This window comes from Manis javanica, chromosome 17, assembly GCF_040802235.1.
Source record: "Manis javanica isolate MJ-LG chromosome 17, MJ_LKY, whole genome shotgun sequence".
Lineage (NCBI taxonomy): Eukaryota > Metazoa > Chordata > Mammalia > Pholidota > Manidae > Manis > Manis javanica.
This window is the reverse complement of record NC_133172.1, coordinates 26,617,128-26,637,369: the sequence shown is the minus strand read 5'-3', so window position 1 is coordinate 26,637,369 and position 20,242 is coordinate 26,617,128. Positions and strand designations below refer to the sequence as shown.

The 20,242-nt window shown below is 38.3% G+C and overlaps 1 protein-coding gene across 1 annotated transcript in view; it reads left to right on the top strand.

The window, feature by feature from the left end:
* Nucleotides 1-19,567, top strand: part of LOC140847114 (uncharacterized) — a 30,976-nt gene extending 11,409 nt beyond the window's left edge. Inside the window, exons 6-8 of the mRNA XM_073226323.1 lie at nucleotides 38-167; nucleotides 13,229-13,334; nucleotides 15,828-19,567. Coding sequence (XP_073082424.1) covers nucleotides 38-86 — 49 coding nt within the window. The 3' untranslated portion in view covers nucleotides 87-167; nucleotides 13,229-13,334; nucleotides 15,828-19,567. The remainder of the gene's footprint in view (nucleotides 1-37; nucleotides 168-13,228; nucleotides 13,335-15,827) is intronic.
* The last annotated feature ends 675 nt before the right edge of the window (nucleotides 19,568-20,242 follow it).

The following is a 20,242-nucleotide window of genomic DNA, read 5'->3' as shown; positions in this document are numbered from 1 at the left end:
GAGTTTCAATAACATCACAACAGTGCCTCTTTCGTAGGGACAGAGTGTGTACGGCAATTGGAGCACATTCCCACTTCATAGCTTGATGCCCTGGCTGGGGGTATGATTTCGGTGAGGTGCGCGCTGAGCACCTTGACAGCATCAGGAATATGGAAACCATATCCAAGGTACTGTTTTTTTCTTTTAATTTTGTTGTCAGTACTTAAGATTTACATGAGCCACATTATTTTTATTAGACTCCCCCCATTATCAAGTCCCCACCACATACCCCATGAGAGTCACTGTCTTTCAGCCCAGTAATATGCTGTAGAATCACTACTGGTCTTTGTGTTATACTGCCATCTCCGTGCTTCTCTCCCCGCCCGCGCTATGTGTGCTACTCGTAGTGCCCGATTTTCTCCCTTATCCCTTCCTTCCCACCCATCCTACACAGTCATTTTCCGTTTGGTAACCATTAGTCCATTCTTATGTGTGGCAAGGATGCTACTGTCTTGTTCCTTCAGTTTATTCTTTGTTCTAATACTCCACAGGAGAGTAAAATGATTCAATGCATTTCTCTCTCTGACTGGCTAATCTCACTGAGCATAATACCCTTTAGCTTCATCCATGTTGTTGTAAATGGTAGCATTTGTTTTCTTCTTATGGCTGAATAATATTCCATTGCTTATATGTACCACATGTTCTTTATCTATTACTCTAACTATGGATACATTGGTCCTTTCCATTTCTTTTCTATTCTAAGTAGTGCTGTAATAAACAAAGGGTGAATGTGTCTTTTACAAACTGGCTTGCTGCCTTTGTTTGTTTGTTTATCTATCTATCTATCTTACTTATTTGATTTTGTTATCGTTTACCACTCTTCCCAACAATGGTAGTATACATGTTTTTTTAGCTTAATATGGAATTAATAATTATCACCAATATAACTATATGAGGATCATGAAGGGTACCTTAATGAAGTGTATTAAAGTAGAAATCATAAAAAGTACTTTCTTATGTCATGAAGGGATTAAACTTGGACTCAATGGAAGATATCTGAAATATCCCATAATATTTGGTAATTATACACATTTCTTATAACACTGGACTATTATTCACTCACAAGAATCAATGCTGTACTGATACATGCTATGATATTCATGAACCTTGAGAATACTATACTAAGTGAAAGAATCTACACCCAAGAGGCCACCTATTATATGTTTCTATATTTATGAAATGTCCAGAATAGGCAAGTCTGTGGAGACCAAAGGTAGATTAGTAGTTACCAGGGGCTAGAGGAAGGAATATAGGGAATGACTTCTTATGGATACACATTTTTTGCAAGGTGATGAAAATGTTCTAGAATTAGATAATGGTGATGGTTATATATCTTTGTGAATATATTAAAATCCTCTGAATTATACACATAAAAAATAGAAACTAAACAAAAACCATGTTCTACTTTGCCGCAATTAGGTTCCTATCTATGTTAAATCTTTCTAAGTAAGCCATGAATTCCTCATGAGTCTGGTGTATTTGCCTGAACATATATGGTCAATAAAAATGTCTGCTGATGCTAATTGGGAATTGTTTTCATAATTAAACTTTAAGAAGCCTAAATCTACAGAGACAGTGTTCATTGTGAAGATCTCTGTGGAAGCCCAGTAAAGCATACTTCTTATTCCTGCCCAACTTCTGAATAAACTAAAAAACAAAGGAAAAGAGTGGCAATAAATATGTCAACCTGAGAACTGTTAAAAACTAACCTGGTACAAGCAGCTTAGTGGGAGAGCATCTTAGCCTCAAAACTGGTACAAGCAGCTTAGTGGGAGAGCGTCTTAGCCTCAAATCTGGATCTCAGGACTTTAATAAAGTTATCTGTCCAGGCAGAGTGGCACTAAACTGAGTTGGTCTAGGGCAACAGAGCCCATGTACTTTCTTCAGAAAGGTGACTCTCAAGAAAAATAAGGGTAGGAATGAGCTAAATATGGCCAGTTTATTCTTTCCACGTTTTAAATATCAGGTAAGTCACATCACATACCATAGGAAGTAGAGGAATGAGTAAAGTAGTAGAGAAGAGCAGAAGAATAGAAACATCAGGAACTTTTTGTAAGACTTCTGTTTTAATAAAATGAGGGATTTCATGTGATAGAAGGTGTGAAATTGTCAGAAAGCTAGAGAAAATGTTAAAGTATTGGTTTAGATCTTTGTGAAAGCCCATTCTTTTCAGTCAGCCTTGTATCAAAATGTACTGTAGTAAACACCAAGAAACCAGTAAGTTTTAAAATCTGTGAATCAGTCTAAAAATCTGTAACTCAAAAAGGCTTTGCTTTTCAGTATGCCCTAGATCACAAAAGGCCATAGCAACTGGGATTTAGATTCTGGGATTAGTAATGCTCAAATACAGAATGATCAAATAGATATGACAAGGATATTGGTGAAAGTTCAAAGACATTGCCTTCACCCTACTGAAAGCAGTCAAGAACAAATGAAGCAAACTTGCCTCTACCCATCAGAAAGCTTTCCCAGCTGAACATATGAGATTATTCCAAATCACTGGCCTGGGTAGGGAGTTTATAAAATGAGTAAACAAATGAGAATATAACAGGAGCCCTTATTTAATTTTCATTAATACATGCATTTATAAGTATTTGTTCTATAAGTCTCTGTGTCACTTTAGGCTTTTCATTCATTCATTTATCTTCAGTATTTATTGAGACTCTCCTAAATGTCAGCCACTGTAGAGGTTTCCAGATACGGAATGGGGGCCAAAGTGGTAGCCTGACCTTCAGGGCACTTTACTCTAAAGGAGAAGACTATCACTTAATATTCATTTTAATATGTATTACAGAATTATTTTAGGTGCTAAGAAGGGAATTATAAAGGGCTGTGAGGGAAAATAGTCTGGATTTGAGTTCAAAGAAGGACTCTTTGAAGAGGGATGCATAGCTTGGTGAAAATAAGTCATTTTAATTATAGCCATTCTAGTGGATGTGTAGAGGTATCTCCTGTGGTTTTAAACTAATTTCTTTGATGAATAATAATCTTGAACATTTTTCATGGTGCTTTTGGGCATTTATCTTATTGTATGAAATGTCTGTTCCCATTCTTTGCCTGTTTTTGTTGAGATGTTTGTCTTTTTATTGAGTTATACTAGTTCTTAAATATTCTGGAAGTAGTTCTTTCTTTTTCAGATACATGTTTTGCAAAAATAATTTCTCTATTTGCTATGGTCTAAATGTTTGTGTCCCCTAGAATTCCTGTGTTAAAGTCCTGCTCCCCAAGATGCTGGTATTAGGAAGTAGAGCCTTTGGGAGGTGCTTACTTCATGAGGGGTGCAGCCTTCATCAGTGAGATTAGTGTCTTGTAAGAGAGGCTCCAGAAAGATTCCCCAGAGCCTTTTACCATATGAGGATACAGTGTGAAGCTGCTAGGTATGAACCGGTAAGAGATCTCTCAACAAAACATTACCGTGGTGGCACCTTGATCTTGTTCTTTCCAGCATCTAGAACTGTGAGTGATAAATTTCTGTTCCTTAAAAGATACATAGTCTGTGGTATAGTTATAGCAACTCAAACAGACTAAGACACCATCTGTGGTGTATTTTCATTTTCTAAATGATAGCTTTGAAGAACATAAGTCTTAGTTTTTAAAGTCAAATTATCATGTTTTCTTTTATGACCAGAGCTTTTTGCATTCTAATAAATCTTTGCCAATCCCAGGGCTGAAAAGAGTTCTTCTGGTGTTATCCTCCAAAAGTTTATAGTTTTAGTTCTTAATTTAGGTCTATGATCCATTTTAAGATGATTTTTCTATATGATGTGAAGGAGATTCATTTGTTTATCATATGTACATCCAGTTTTCCCAGCACCATTTGTTAAAAGCACAACACTTTCCCCACTAAAATATCTTAGCGACTTTATTGAAAATCAATTGATAATATATGTGTGGGTCTATTTTTGAGCTAATTAATCTGTTCCATTGATCTATATGTCTGTCCTTACATAAATACCACATTGTCTTGCTACTTTAGTTGCAGGGTGAGCCTTGAAATCAGGTAGTCTAAGTCCTCTACCTTTATTATTCCTTTTCAAAATTATTTTAGCTGTGCATTCCCATATAATTTTCAGAATCAGCTTGTCAGTCCTTATAAAACACCTGCAGGTGTTTTGCTTGGAACTGCATTGAATCTAAACCAAACTGGATAGCATTGGTGCTTTAAAAGAAACGAAATATTTGAATTCACAAACCTCCTCATGTACTTAGGATATTCTTAAATTTTCTACAAAGTATTTTATGGTTTGGAGTGTACTGGTCTTACACATATTTTGATAAATTTACCTCCAAATGTTTATCTTATTATGTTACTGTAAAGGCAAATTTTAATTTCACTTCAAATCTTCCAGTGTTGGTATACAGAATTAGAATTGATTTTTGTAGTTTGATCTTTTACTCTGTAACACTGCTAATATTTATTATTTCTATAAATAAGGATACTTCTTCAATTCCAAACTGTATGCTTTTATTTTTTTTCTTGTCTCATGGCACTAGTTAGAATCTAAAAAAAGATACTGAACAGAAGTGAAAGCAGACATCCTTGCTTTCTGATGTCATGGGGGAAATGCTCAATCTTTTACCATCAGGTATGATGTCAGCTGTAGATTTATTACAAATGTATTTCACAGGTAGAGGAAATACTCTTCTACCCATACTTTGATGAAATTCTTTTGTGCTTAGTATCATTAATAGGTATTAGATCTTGTCAAATAGTTTTTCTGCATCTACTGAGAAAACCTTACCAGTTTTCCCCTTTTATTCTGTTAATATGGTGAACTACACTGATTGATTTTCAAATGACAAACCAAACTTGCATCCTGGTGTAACCCCTCCTTTTTCACAATGGATTAACCATTTTATATATTGCCCAGTTTGACTTGCTAATATTTCATTAGAGGATTTTTGTCCATAATGCGTTAATTTTTTTCTGATTCTTATAATGGGGCAATGCTAGGCTTATAAAAGAAAAGTGCTTCCCTGAGAATATATTTGTAAATGACGCATCTGACAAGGGGTTAACATCCAAAATATATAAAGAACTCATATGCCTCAACACCCAAAAAGTAAATAATCTGATTAAAAAATGGGTAGAGGATATGAAGAGACAATTCTCCAAAGAAGAAATTCAGATGGCCAACAGACACATGAAAAGATGCTCCACATCACTAATCATCAGGGAAATGCAAATTAAAACCACAATGATATATCGCCTCACATCATTAAGGATGGCCAGCATCGATAAGACTAAGAACAATAAATGCTGGTGAGGATGTGGAGAAAGGGGAACCCTCCTTCACTGCTGGTGGGAATGTAAATTAGTTCAACCATTGTGGAAAGCAGTATGGAGGTTCCTCAAAAAACAAAAAATAGAAATACCATATGACCCGGGAATCCCACTCTGTGCAATTTACCCAAAGAGTACGAGTTCTCAGATTCAAAAAGACACATGCACCCCTATGTTTATTGCAGCACTATTTACAATAGCCAAGAAATGGAAGCAACGTAAGTGTCTATCAGTAGATGAATGTATAAAGAAGATGTGGTACATACAGACAATGGAATATTATTCAGCCATAAGAAAGAAAGAAATCCTACCATTTGCAAGAACATGGATGGAGCTAGAAGGTATTGTGCTCAGTGAAATAAGCCAGGTGGAGAAAGACAAGTACAAAATGATTCCCCTCATTTGTGGAGTATAACAATGAAGCAAAACTGAAGGAACAAAACACCAGCAGACTCACAGTCTCTATGAAGGGACTACAGGTTATCAAAGGGGAGCTGTGTGGGAGGGTAGGTGGGGAGGGAGGAAGAAGGGGATTGAGGGGTTTATGTTTGGTACACATGGTGTGGGGGTTCTCGGGGAAGACAGTGTAGCACAGAGAAGTCAAATAGTGAATCTGTGGCATCTTACTACACTGATGCACAGTGACTGCAATGGGATATGGGTGGGGACTTGATGATACGGGTAAATGTAGTAACCCCATTGTTTTTTCATGTGAAACCTTCATAAGAGTGTATATCAATAATACATTAATAAAAAATAAATAATAAAAAAAATAAAAGTGCCCTTTCCTCCTCTATTCCCTGAAACAGTTTGTGTAGGATGGGTAGTATTTCTTCCTTAAATATAGAGAATCCAACAATGAAACCTTCTGGTCCTGGAATTTCTTTAATGAGGTTTAAATTTATATTACTTAATAAACACAGATATATTCATATTTTATATTCATTTTTGAGCCTTTTAGCTAATTTGTATCGTTCAAGTAATTTTTTCCATTAAAAATTTTATAATTTACTGATAAAATGTTTTGCAATATTTCGTTAATATAATTTGATGTCAGGAGGTTCTACAGTGATATCTCTTCTTCTAGTCTTCATTCTGATCATTTGTGTCTTTTCTTTCTCTCTTTTGATCAGTCTAACTAGAGTTTTACTAATTTTACCATTTTTTTCAACAACAAATGGTATTTGGCATTATGGATATTTTATATTATTTCTCTGTTTTCTATTTAATTGATTTCTGGTTTTATATGTATTATTTCCTTTGTTCTTTGTGCTTTTTGTTCAATCCACTCCTTTTTTAGCTTCTTGAAAGGGAAATTTAGATAATTGATTTTTAATATTTCCTTTCTTCTAAAGCTATACATTTCCCATTAACTCTATTTTACCTGGATTCCAAAATATTTATATGTTGTATTAATTATTCAATGCAAAATATTTTCCAACTCTGCTTTAAAATTCCTGTTTGACTCATTGGTTACTTATAATTATTTTAATCATTTAATTTTCAAGTACATGGAGGTTTTTCAATTATCCTTTTATTATTGATTTCTAATTTAATTTTACTGAATCAAGGGTGAATATGTTATATAATTTTGAGCCTTACAAATGTATTAAGACTCACTCAATGGACCGATATATGATTTGACTTGATAAATATTTTATGTATACTTTAAAAGAATATATATTCTGCCATATGTATTTCTCTTTTTCATTTCTGTCATATTTTTCTTCATGAATTTTGAAGCTCTGTCCTTTGACATTTTTAGCTCAAGTCTTCCAAAAAGCAAATATTGACACAGGAATAGAAATAAAAGGCATTTATTGGTGAAAATGCCTATGAAGGATAAAGGGGAGAAGGCATGAAAAGGCAGAGAGAGACTTCAAACCATGGGGCAGATCTGACAACTATCATAGAGAGAGGGGAGGAAGGGGATTGGGTAGAAAAATCTTAGACAGCTGAGCAGTACCAAGAAGAGTTCAACCAGACAGATAAGGAAATCTTCAATGTCTCCCATTGGGGGAATGGGCTTACCTTAAATCCTCTGCCATGTTCAGTCATTGGCTTAGAGAAGCCCTAAGAAACACAGTCTCAGTGCAAGCAGAGAGGTGGGTCCAGAGGGCAGCAGCTGGGGCTTTGGGTCAATATTATGGGGTATTTTTTTCTGGCCTTCTCTCTTGTCTGCTAAGTCCAGCATCTCTGTCATTTCTAAATTTGTTTCTGTTGATTAATTTTTTTCTTGTGTTTATAGGTTACACTGATTCTTTGCACTTCTAGTAATTTCTGATTAGATACAAGTATTGTGAAAATCACATTGGTGAATGCCTGGATTTTGTTATTATCCTTTAAAGAGTACTAATATTGGTTTTGACATTTCTTGTAGATCAGTTTGATCTTTTCATGGTTGGTTTTATGGTTTTGTTGGTGAACATCTCGAATGGCCTTTACCCTAGGACTGCTTTGACTCTTCTGGGGGCTCTACAGAATGAGTATTCAATAAAGACTCATTACTCTGACTCATTCAGTCATCTCCCAGGAATTCAAAAGTCTCCCAACCCCATGTGGAGTCTGGGAATTGTTCGGTCTAGAGTTTATTGATAGTTGCTCTTAGCCCAATTTCATGACATACATAAATCACTATTCACCAAAGACTCAGGAAAGCCCCATGCAATCTTGAGCTCTTTCTTTGTGTAACTTCCTCTTCTATGGTTCTCTTCTCTGAACATTTCAGTTGTTTAATTCTCTTTGAAATTCAATCAACTCAGTATGACCACATTGATTCTGCTTGGATTTCCCCTCTCTGCACAATTTAGAAAATTACTCCAGGCAAAAAGGAATATAGGTCTCACCTCATTTTTCTCTTTTCTATCTCAAGTCATAATCTTACACTATTTACCAATGCCTGTAAACAGTTTTTTGATCCATTTTCCACAGCCCTAATTGTTTGTCATAGGACAAAGAGTTTGGTGCCCAAAACTCTGTCATGACCTAAGAAAGAAATCCCACTGAAGGATTTTTATTGAGAGTGACATGACATATGTAATTGTTCTTTCCCCTCAAGAATTTACACACAAGTGGCAGTAACAGATATTGACACAGTTAATACAAGTAAGATTAGAATAAATGCACAGTAGATGCACAAACAATACATTTTGGAAGCTGTTAAACCATGCATGTACTATCTTGTTCCTTAATTGCCTCTGTGTGAAAGGCTTATCAGTCAAGCCAGACTGTAGGCTTCTCAGTCCTCCTCCCCTTCAGTCTTTAAAATCAGTGCCACATACATCCCGAGGAACTCAATAAGGACATGCAATTAGATGGATTGTGCTCGGCTCAAGGGGCCAGCAGTACAATCCAGTGCTGTGAAAGGATTCTAATTTCTCCTTGACACTTAAGTGGATTGTCACCACCTTGGAACAGCAGCAGCATCAGAAACAAGAGAATGGAGATTGTAACAGAAGCCCTTCAAGGCCCTGATGAGAAAGTCTCCACGTGAGTCACCTTCTGTTAAGTGGACACTGAGTGCAGCCATCACAGAGTGAACAATTAAGTTCTCATCTGTCACATTCTGAATTAGAATACTGTGAAGTAGCTGTTTTATTACCTTTTAATTATGCATATAACCACACACGTCCTACTTTAATATACAGCACTGAAATGTGCTGATGGAAATGAAAACATTTCACTTGAAAGCGTTCCATCAGGCATGGCAAAACACTACCCTCTGTCACCTGGCAAAACACTACCCTCTGTCACCTGAAAAAACAACTATCCTCTTTCAGTCTCAATAATTCCTTATATCTTGAAGAGATTTATTCAAAGTCCCATTCCATCCATTGTCCCATTTCTTTTGTTATCATCTCTGTAAGCTACCTGGGCCAGAAATGGTTACATACACCTGATTTCATTTGAGGAACCCCAAGTTCAGCAAATTTAAAGGTAAATTTAACCTGAATTAAAGCTCATAACTATATAGAGTAGAAACCATGGATATTACTTTTCCTTAGAGATGAAAATAATAGGTACACTCAATATGGACTGACTGACTGATTGGTAACTGATTAATTCAGTGCTAATGGTAAATTGTATGCAGATCTAGGGCCAAAATATTTGTTATCTCATTTTAAACTTCAAAAATTAACCAAAGCTGTTTAATTTCATTCCACAACAGAAACATATACACCAAGCCTTGGTTATACATGGGTGTATGAATAAGCAAAGATGACATTGTTTTCTGTGAATGGTGTCTTAATGTTTCTCCCTCTGTCATCTCCATTTCATAGAGACCAAAACGGAAATAGGATTGAAGGAGACTTGACATGGAGAGAAAAGGAAGAGAAAGTGCATAGTTACTTTTCTTTTACTCTTGACCTACTTCACATTTGTTTAAGGATAAAGTTCACAAGGGAGACAGAGCAAGTCAGAAACTCTTTATTGCACCCTAAACAGACAATGGGGCTATGCTTGGAAGAAGCAGGTCTGTGGAGCTCTTCCATGCCCAGGTGGTTATGTGGCAATTTCATCCATTCTGTTTGTTGTAGTCAGACCACATGAAGCCTTTAGTAGTATCTTAGCTTCCAGAACTTCTGTTCAAAGTAGTGGTCCCAGCTTCCACATCAGTCCATGGGGCTTCCCCCAGTCATTCCTCTAAACCATAAATCCTCAGTTCTGATGGAAGATTCTAGTTAAGTATTAAAGAAAATTTATCTCTGGTCATTATTTTGTTCCTAGCTTATTCCTCACAATTCCAACTAATGCTCTTCTTTGCTTGTGGTAGACATATTGAAGTAATAGCTCTGTTTCTTCACTCCTTTCCAAAAGAGGCAGAACGGATTCTCCATCCCTTGAATCTGAGGTGACCTTGTAATTTGCTTAAGCCAATAGAATGCAGAGGAAATGACATGGTGCCATTTCCAAGCCTATGCCCCAAGAGGGCTTGCATGTTACCTCTTGCTTGTTATTGAATCCCTGTCTCCCCAATGAAAGCATGCCAGATCTAGCCTGCTAGAGGGGCATTATACTAGGGACATTAATCTAGATGTTAAAGAGGACTGAAACACCCCAGTCACCCCAAGTGAGGCCACACTAGAATTCACACTTAAAGAATGTACAGCTGACCTCAGACTTATGAGCAGGCTGATCCATGATCAGCGGAAGTACCCATATAACCCACTGATTCATGAACGATGTTAAGTGATTATTGTTTTAAGCCATTGAGTTTTAGAGTTACCTGTTACACGTGCCCTTAATTTTTTTGATAGAATGATATTTATTTAAAGGTTCATATATGGTTATGGGAATATGTATAGATAAAGAAATAGATAGTTGTACATTTTAGATATATAGCTATCTCTCACATCCCATATAAGTAATTTCATAGGTTATATTCACAAGCAGAATTTATATTTGTTCTTAACAGCTGCAAAAAAAAGTACCCTGGTTAAAGATGGAACTACTGCAAAGCATTGGGTAAAACAATGGCGTACCTGGTGAATTGAGAATTATCCACAAAATGCTTTCTTCCAGTTTCCTGAGTATGTCCTGTGGACATTCACTCATTCAGTAGAGGTTTCAGAAGCACATACCATGTGCTCACCCATGAGTGTGGCACCACACAGAGTCTGTTATGAATTCTGCTGAGTCCAAAATCTGTGCCTTTACCAAAAGCAGAGGGGAGTTCAGGGATGCTGAGCTACCCAGGCTTCTGAACATTCTTGAGAACGTTAAGGCAGGAGACAAGGAGGAAGCTCCCCTTCTGTCATATGTTGCTAATCAGTTTGCACTTCTTTAGTTGAGTCATCTCAGCAAATCTAGAAGTCTGTAAAATAAATGTAAAATATTATAAAACCAGAAGCCACTAGTATTAAAGTATTAAAAAGCAATAAGCCAGCAAGCAGAGGCTTTAGATCACAAAAGGGACTTAAATTACCTTGATACCTTACCTAACAAGGAAGCTAGCAGAAAGTGCTTAAAATACTTTTCTGAAAAGTTAGGCTTTGCCTGCTCTGCTGAGTAGCTAAAACTCACAGTACTGGCTCCAGTTCCAGAATAGATTGAGGCAGTTTGAGAGGGAGTGCGCTTCCCTGCAAGTCCATTAACAGTAACGAGTGTTACCATTGCATTAACAGTAACGAGTGTTACCATTGCCAAATGATGGGGCAGTTTTCCCTCAAGACCCAGGATCTTATGAACATCATAATCCTGAGGCAAGGAATAAATATTAATCATTTCTTCTAGTTAAAAACATGAAGGGTCTCTGTAATAACTAATACAGTATTTAATGCTTTTTTGCTTACAAGCTAGAGGCTCTTTCTAGTTGGGAAAACAACTAGTGAAGTACTTAATTCAAAAGAATTTAAGAATATCCCTTGAGTCAAAATTCCTCTAAAAAGCCACATTGGCTCCTCCATCTCTGACAGTTTAGTTTCTAAGGGAAGCATCCCTACCACAACCATCCTAAAGAGATCAATGTTACCTTTGAGCCATTCAAAACAAGAATGTAAGAATCATAGCTTTTAATCAGTCTTAGCAAAGAGAATCTTGAAAGACAGAACTACAGAACTTACCCGACTAGCCATCACCCAAACTTCCCACCCCAAGCCAAGAGCACATTCTGTGATTCACTCAATACAGATGTGGGGCTTTTGGAGGAAATGGACATTCTGGATGTAGCACACTGGATTGGAAAATGACCATAATGACCCTTGTGAGTCAATCCACCTGAGTATAAGGCATTAGGCATGGCACAGAATTGGATTTCTACATGCCAGACTTTAGAAACATTATCTGATTTAATATTCTCAGCAATCCTATGAGGTGGTTCTAAATTTATCCCTATTTTAATATAATGAGAAATTGAAACTCAGAGTGTTAATGGGCTTGTCCAAGGCCACACAGTAAGGAATAAGCCAAGCTAGTATTCACATATTATTTCATGACAGCAGAGTCCTGACCATTTGCTGAACTGCTTTATCCATGTCGCCTGATGTCTAGCTTTTTAGCTCTGACCCTATTCACACTTGCCTATGCATACATTTCTCTTCCACATGCATGGAGATCTTGCTACCTCTGTTTGAACAAACACTATTTTCTCTATGGGATTTTCCTCATGCAGGTCTCTCCATCCTTCACTCCAACACTATCTGTTAGACATCTTCCCCACTTCCCATTACCCTGTTTTATTACATCTGTACCATGAAAACACTTCTAGTCTTCTGCCTGCTATTGGTTCCCACAGTAATTGGTATGTTCCACCTTATGATCAAGCAAAGCATGATATCACTGTTGAGTATACAGAGTTTTGATATCCAGTTTACCTTAATAGATCATCAAGTCTTCAGGCCAGGATCTACATTGGATTTTACTATGATCTCCTCAATATAGTGTCTTGTACAACTACCCAGGAAATGCTCAAGAAATGTCTTTTGAATAGAAAGAAAATATGTATGTTTTAGCCCCACACGTATTTACCTTGAACCTCATCTGACTTACTCACTGTGGTGTTGTCAGAGCCCAGCACAGTTCTTTGTATAGTATATAATGGATGCTTGTCAAATGTTTGTGGGATGAATGAATGAATGAATGAGTCTAATTATCCTGAAAGAATATGAACAAGGTTCAGCATCCCTGATCTCGGTCCAACCTTGGCCCTGGCTCTTACTATTTTTGAAACACTAACCTCTCAAAGTCTCTCATTCTCTGTCTGTTAAATGATGATGATAGTGTTATCAAATGGACAAGACAGTGGTGCTCACAAAGTAGTGCATATGCTCCCCTCGTTTGCAGTTTGTGTGGGTCATGGGATTGTTTCTAGTCGATAGTTTGTGAGGGGAATTAAAACATGCCAATTCTGGTCTGATACTGATAAGAGGACATATGTGTTCTTTATACTTGTTTCCATCTACACAGATAGATGACCAAAGAACTTAAGGGATGGAGAATGGCAGGAGGAAACTACTCAGATCACTTTACCACTGTTGGAGTATAATGGCCAAGGAAATCACAACAGATACAAGTAAGGAATAAATCTTAACCTTTGTTAACCACTGATTTTAGAGTTAATTTATTATTGCTGTTTCACCTGCCTATTCTGACTAATATAATCAATCTTCTGGAGTTACGAGGATTGAGGTAGATAATAAATATCAACACTTTAGTTCATTATCTGTACAAGCAAGTACTCAATGCATTATAGTTTTATTACTCATTGTTATCAATATGATTACTATTATTATTAATATTAACATTTTTATTACTACCAATTACTGTGGGAACCACTATTACCTGGATATCTGTCTCTCTCTGTCTTTCTCATCATACATCCACTTACATACACATGAGGATAAACAAGGTTTTAGGGTATTGATGCCATTTCTGATGCATGAGGCTACACTTTTGTCAGAGTAAACTCACAAAAGTCAGGGACTAGAACACAGCTGGGTTCTGTGCAGGAAACCTCTAAACAACATCTCTCTGGAGCCAGCCGGGACCACTGCTCACAGTTCTTCTGGTTGCTTCTTCACAAAATCACAGAGTCAGTTTCCTGGTAGATATAGTGGACTTTAAAGAGTTTTATGCTCTAGCTGTGTTCACAAAAGCCTCAGAAAGATAAGCAAATTTAAAAAAAACATAAAAGAACAAGCAAGAGGAAATAGTTTAGCAAGAGGAAGAAAAACAGTAAGCTACTGCTTCATTAGAGAGCCATGTGTAGCCTCCTCAAAGGCAGTAGCTTTTAGAAATGATTTCTTGGAAGAGCTATTTTTGCCTTTGAAGTGTTTCCTCTAAAAGAAGCAAAGTATTTATCTTGTTAGCTCAGGAGAGGTGATAGCAAAAAGGCCAGGTCACTCACAAGAGGTTTTCTGAGCTTCTATTTATATGGCTCATGCTTGGAAATCCAGCTTTGGAAGCTACTTCAGTGATAAATAATCTGCACACATGCTCCCATCTCCAAACACTGCATTTTTCATTACATCAGGGAGTTAGTAAGTATCATATTTTATTAATGAAGGGCCGCACTTTCAAGTCTGAGAATTTTTTTATGGAAAAAAAAAACAGTTAAAAAAAGCTTTGCTTTGGCATATTTCTGAGATACTAGGTCTTTTGTGGAAAATACTTGGATACATAAACCATGGCCTAGGAAGATATTAGAATGCAATCCATGAATAAATGGTTTCCTTTGTTTTTGCTTTCTGGCCCTTTGGCCTGGATCTCTATGGAATTGTGACTACGGATGATGTCAGTCTGGACAGGATAAAGGGCCAGCTGAAAGGGGTGGTGTGAGAAAACATGATGGCAGTGATCATTAAGAAATCTGGTTAGATGGAGTATAAGTTTGGGTTTTTCCAGCTAGAAATGAGCCTGACGTTCTTGGGTTGTGAACTCCTTCTTGAAGACATCTTTGTATACCCTATATCTAGCACACAGTTGACCTAGAACAGGGTTGGTGCTGAGCACTAGAATCAATGGGTATTCCTGAAAAGTTGTCCATAAATCAGACTGTCATGAAGGTAATCATATTCCCCACAGGAAAAATGCCATTTTTGGAAGAGCATCCCAATTAAGGGCTCAACATCCAATAAATCAGAGCTATGACCAAACTATCCTAAACACAAATCTGCAATAGCTGGAAGCTGCTCTGGTCACCTGAAACAATACTCTTGTGTCCAAGTCCCATAAATGGGCATTAGCTCTGTTGCATATCTTGATTCTGCAAAAGGACCTGTGTTTGATAGCATACACGTACAGTTATGCTGTACCATGAATGCAGCTGACACACCAGCCCCAGTGTGAACCCATGTTGTTCCCCTCTGGTAGAGCAGAAAGTTCTGTGGGGAAAATTTAGATGGCTGACCTACCCTAGAATTCTTTGCAAGGAAGGGTGTTTAAAATTTATACCTATTCACACCACCTGAATCCCAGCCCTCATCATTCCTTGCTGAACAATTGTACTATTTCCCTGACAGTTCTTGTACTTCACATCAGCTTCCCTTCAAACCACTTCCATGTGGCAGTTGCAGTGATCTTCAAAGAATGCTAATCTAATCTTACTCATGGCCAGCTTAAAATGCTTCTTGTCTCTGTTAACAGACTTTCTGAACTCCTCACCCTCGTCTTTGAGGTCCATAGTACTATGAGGCCTGCCCATCTCCTTCCTCATCTGGCAGCACTGTCTTCCTCACGGTCCAGGCTTTAAACAAATGTGTTTTTCTGTTATTCCATTCTTCACACACACATCTGCCACTCTTTCCTCACTCTCTTATTTCTGCCTAAAACTGTCCTCCTTTTTTCCCTGCCAATTCCTATTCACCTATTTCTAGCCAAATAAGAGGGCTTTCCTGATCCCCAGAATAAGTCAGTTTGCTTTATCACTTACACACTCAGCACCCTTCAGAGCAAATGGCATTGCTGGGATCAAATAATAAATTTTAAATTTACTTGTTTAATTCTATCTTTACTTAGTTACCATAAGTCTCATAACTGTCTTTCTGCTTCAACACCATATGCTCAGAAACCAGAACAGAGCCTGTCCCAAAACAGGTACTAACAAATACATGTGCAATAAACTCATTGAAATTTGATGAAAAAGAAAGTCTTCACTCAAAGCAAGCTGGATCTGCATTGGGAAAACTTTTTACCTGGAAGTCCTTAAGGAGTAAATAATTGCCACTCCTATTGCCAGATTGAGTCGGGATGGCTCCTGATCCAATTGCAGTGGTTCATAAAAGGCCTATTCCAAGATTCTCAAAGCCCATGCTCAAATTAAGCCCTCTCTACTATCAGACCCTTAAATTAAAGGAAAAGGTGTATGTATTTGATGCATGCAATTGAAGAAAAAAAAAGGAATTTGCACCCTTCACCCAATCCTTGCCTTCCACCACCACTGCCTTGGCTCCAGGGTTGAAGACTTCTACTTGGGGCTTGTTTTACCTTGGGATATATATGGCCTACAGTGGATGAAACAGTAATGATGACTTAGGACTATGGCTTTGATCCTCAGGTCCACATAATGTGTCTCCCATGAAAAGCCAGAGGATAAATCTTGAGTCTGTCTTGGGATGTGTTTCCAAGTGGGAGAGAATTTAAGTGTCATGAGTGAGGGACTGTTTGTCTTAATCACCAGTGTGTCTTCATAACTTAGAATGGTGCCTTTAAGGTGCTACAAACTAAAAAATATGATTGACTAAATGAAAGAAAATAACACTAACTTCAGTAGCTCAAGACTGTGTTCAGAACTCACTATTTTTAGTAACTTCTCCTGCCTACATGTACACATATACACTCCTGTCTTAGTCTTAGTGTATCCCTGACTGGATTTCTTCTAATGTTGATTAGCAAAAAGGGTGTTGAGCCCATTGACTCAACCACTTTATCATTCTTAAGAAGATAAGATTAAGAATACAACCAATACTATTGTAATATCTTGGTTTGGTAACAGAGGGTAACTACACTTATGGTGGTCAGCATCCAGTAATACATATAATTATAGAATCACTTTGTTGTACATCTGAAAGAAATATAACTGTATGTCAACTTTATTTCAATAAAAAAAGGAATGAAAGCATTCTTTGGGTTGGGCTGCACTGAACTTAGCCAAGTTATCTTTGACTTATGACTCATTTTGAACCCCAAAATCCTTACTATCTGAATGCCAATGTCAGTGTTATTTACATCTTTATTTCCAATGGGAGTATAATATCTGCAAAGGACACTCCTCATCTTCTTCTCAATCCTTGGATTTAAATGATCACAAACATAATTTTTAAGAAATGTCCCTTACAGTGATAAAGAACAGCATCAGGAGCTTGTATTACTGATTCATAACCTAACCAGATCCTTTTCTTGGCAATTAAAGATAAATTTTAAATGATGTTGTGGGTAAAATTTTAATATTTCCAGAATATCTCACCTGGCTTTAGTTCATCTGCATATCAACAGGTGTTCAAGGGTGGAGAGAAGTATGGCTTTTGTGGGATTAATGGGTTTAACACATAAATCAAGTGATATAGGGATCATATGTACAAATACGTATGACCTGATTGTTTCTCCTACAACTCCTGATGCATGATCAGTAACAGAATGAGTAAAGACAAAACAGTTCCTACAACTCATGACCACCCTCACATGGTTTTGGTGTCTTTGAGGAGCATCACGCCCTAGGTCAGATAATGATTGTGTGTTGGTCATGTGTTGAAACCCCTACTCAGAATTCTTTGGATGTTTGGGTTCATTTACTCAATAAATATGAGGAGTGCCTTTTCGGCATTACTCTTGCACTGTTATGCCTTGAGTCCTCTGGCTGGCCCTTTCAGATCTTTGATATCTCATCATGTCCCCTCCCTTATCTGCAGGACAGAGGCAGGGAGGGCACCAACAGCTTCAGTGCATTTGCATCATTCCCCAGGGGTGGAGAGAAGTTAATCTACATATTAGTGGGTAATTACCTGGGCAACAGAGGGCTTATTGTACCTGAGAGGTGAAGGGGGCGTCAGCAGTTTTGTTTCTGCTGCAGCAGGAAAGAGAGAAGGGCCTGTACTACAGTTTGTAAGCAATAAATGGGTTTTAAACTTTATTTCTCCCTTTGACTGATTTCAGTTTTTAGAGGCATTTTGCCCTTGCGTTTCCTCTCCCTGGACTTAACATTTGGTGCAGTTAGCAGTATTCCTCTGAACCCAAAATCTGTTACAATGGGTAGGACCTTTGGGAGGGCTGCCCCTAGAAATGATGGGAAGAAGTGGCGCTCGCACCAAGGGAAGTGTGTCTACACTCATGTGGTCATGGAAGCGCCGACCCCAGCCCATTGCCCGAGCCTAAGTCTACTGATTTTGCCACTGCTGCTGCTTCTGCTGCCGGCTGGAGCCTGGTCACAACTGTGGAAAGGAGCAGAGGTCCAGTACATCTTGCTAGAGAAGCAACTGGCTGCTATGTACCCCGGAGCCCATTGCCAGAAAAGCTCCGACCAAGATAATAAACACCTGTCCCATCACGGGATAACTGAGAGACTGGACCTAAAGGCCATGGAGTGGTGTGGCACAGACATCTACTGTATATCATGTGACTGGCCATTTGCTTTTGCATTCCCCAGGGAATGATGAAGCAGATGCATTGCCCCAGGTGCCCTGGCTAGAAGGAAAGCCTGCCACTGATGTGGGCCAATAGCTACATCAGCGTTTGCTGCACACAGGGACAAAGACAATATGGGCTTGTTGCCCATTGGTGGGGCTTGCCATTGACCTTTGAAGAAGTCAGCCGAGCCTGGAAGAAGTGCCCTGCACATTGTGCAGATCAGCAAACCACCAAGAAGGACCTAAAGCATCTCTTTGCAGCCTATGGCCCGTCGCCGGTGATTGAGAGCGAGTAAGGTACCCACATTATTAGATGTGCATTGCAAGGATGGGTGCAGCAATTAGGAATCAAATGGACATGGCCCTGGCATTTCGACGCATGGACCAGCAATGGCTGGCTCTTCTGGCACTTTGGGGAAAAGGCCTGGAAGCTGTCCTCATGTGTCCTGGAAAAACAGCAAAGTGGCCCCCCACAACTTACTTCTACAGTCCTTGTGTCCTGGATGTGTACCCTGACTGCAGCTGCCACGTGATGGCTGGAATGGACAAGCTTTGGACTTAATCTGCATGGGACTTTGAACCTTGTTGAATCCTCTGTCTGGAGAATTATCATGATCGTATTGCTGTTGTCAAGAAAAAAAATCTTAGAGGATTGACTTTGACTAATGTTTGGTAAAAGTTTTGTGAGCAGTCTAGCATGGCTGTTAGGAATGAGTAAACAGGTGGAGAAACATATTTTGTGCTTGGTAAGGGATTGTGCTGTAAAGTACATTTACTTAATCTGTATAGGATGAGTCCTCTGGCTTGAGGATTATCATGATTTTATTGTATGTCATTAGTTTGGTCGGAAGAGGGGGAATGAGTAAATTGTAAGGTGAGATTTCTGGAAGGGTGGCCTGTGGGTAAAATTGTAATATTTCCAGAATATCTCGCCTGGCTTTAGTACATTTGCATATCAACAGGCACTCAAGAGTGGAGAGAAGTATGACTTTAGTCCATTTGCATCATTCCTCAGGGGTTGAGAGAAGTTCATCTCCATATCAATGGGTAATTACCTGGGCAACAGAGGGCTTCTCTGTAGCTGAGAGGTCAGGGGAGCTGTAGCAGTTTTGTTTCTGCTGGAGCAGGAAAGAGAGAAGGGCCCGGACTGTGGTGTGTAAGCAATAAACAGATTTTTTAAACTTTATTTTTCCCTTTGACTGATTTTGGTGTTTAGAGGCATTTTGCCCCAGGATTTCCTCTCCCCGGACTTACAAATGTTTATATGGAGGAAGCAGCTCAAATGATCTGCTCTGATTCCACATTTTAGAATCCAAATCAGAAAGGCTAAATTCAATAAAGTCAGTCATTTGCTTTTAGATTGTGACCTTTACTAAACCTTCAAACTGCCAGCAAAGGCTGCAGCTGTTTCTCAATAACCAGCCACCTCAGGAAAGAAATACATCTGAGAGAGAGACACTAGACCTGTCTTAATAGGAGAACAAGTAAGGATAGGATAATTTGCTCTGTACATTTCAGAAGCTTTTAAACACAGAAGCAACAGGATCTTTGCAACCTCTGTGGGTTGTCCCAGCCTGGCTTTAGGAAAAAGTTCATTGTAAAGATGTTATCAAAGGCAGAAGACAGAGCACTGGGAGTCTGCCTTTAGCACAAAGGCAACTTTGGGAGGCCTGATAGGGAGGGCATTTTTATCATGGTATTTGTTTGCATGCCAGGGCCCTTATCAGCCTGTTCTGCATTTCCTCTGGTTACGTATTTTAAAGAGCTGATCTTCTCACCGTCTAGACATACAATTCAGAGTCTAAATAAAATCATGAACTGGGTGATACAAGGTGATGAGTATTGTCACTCACAAATCAAT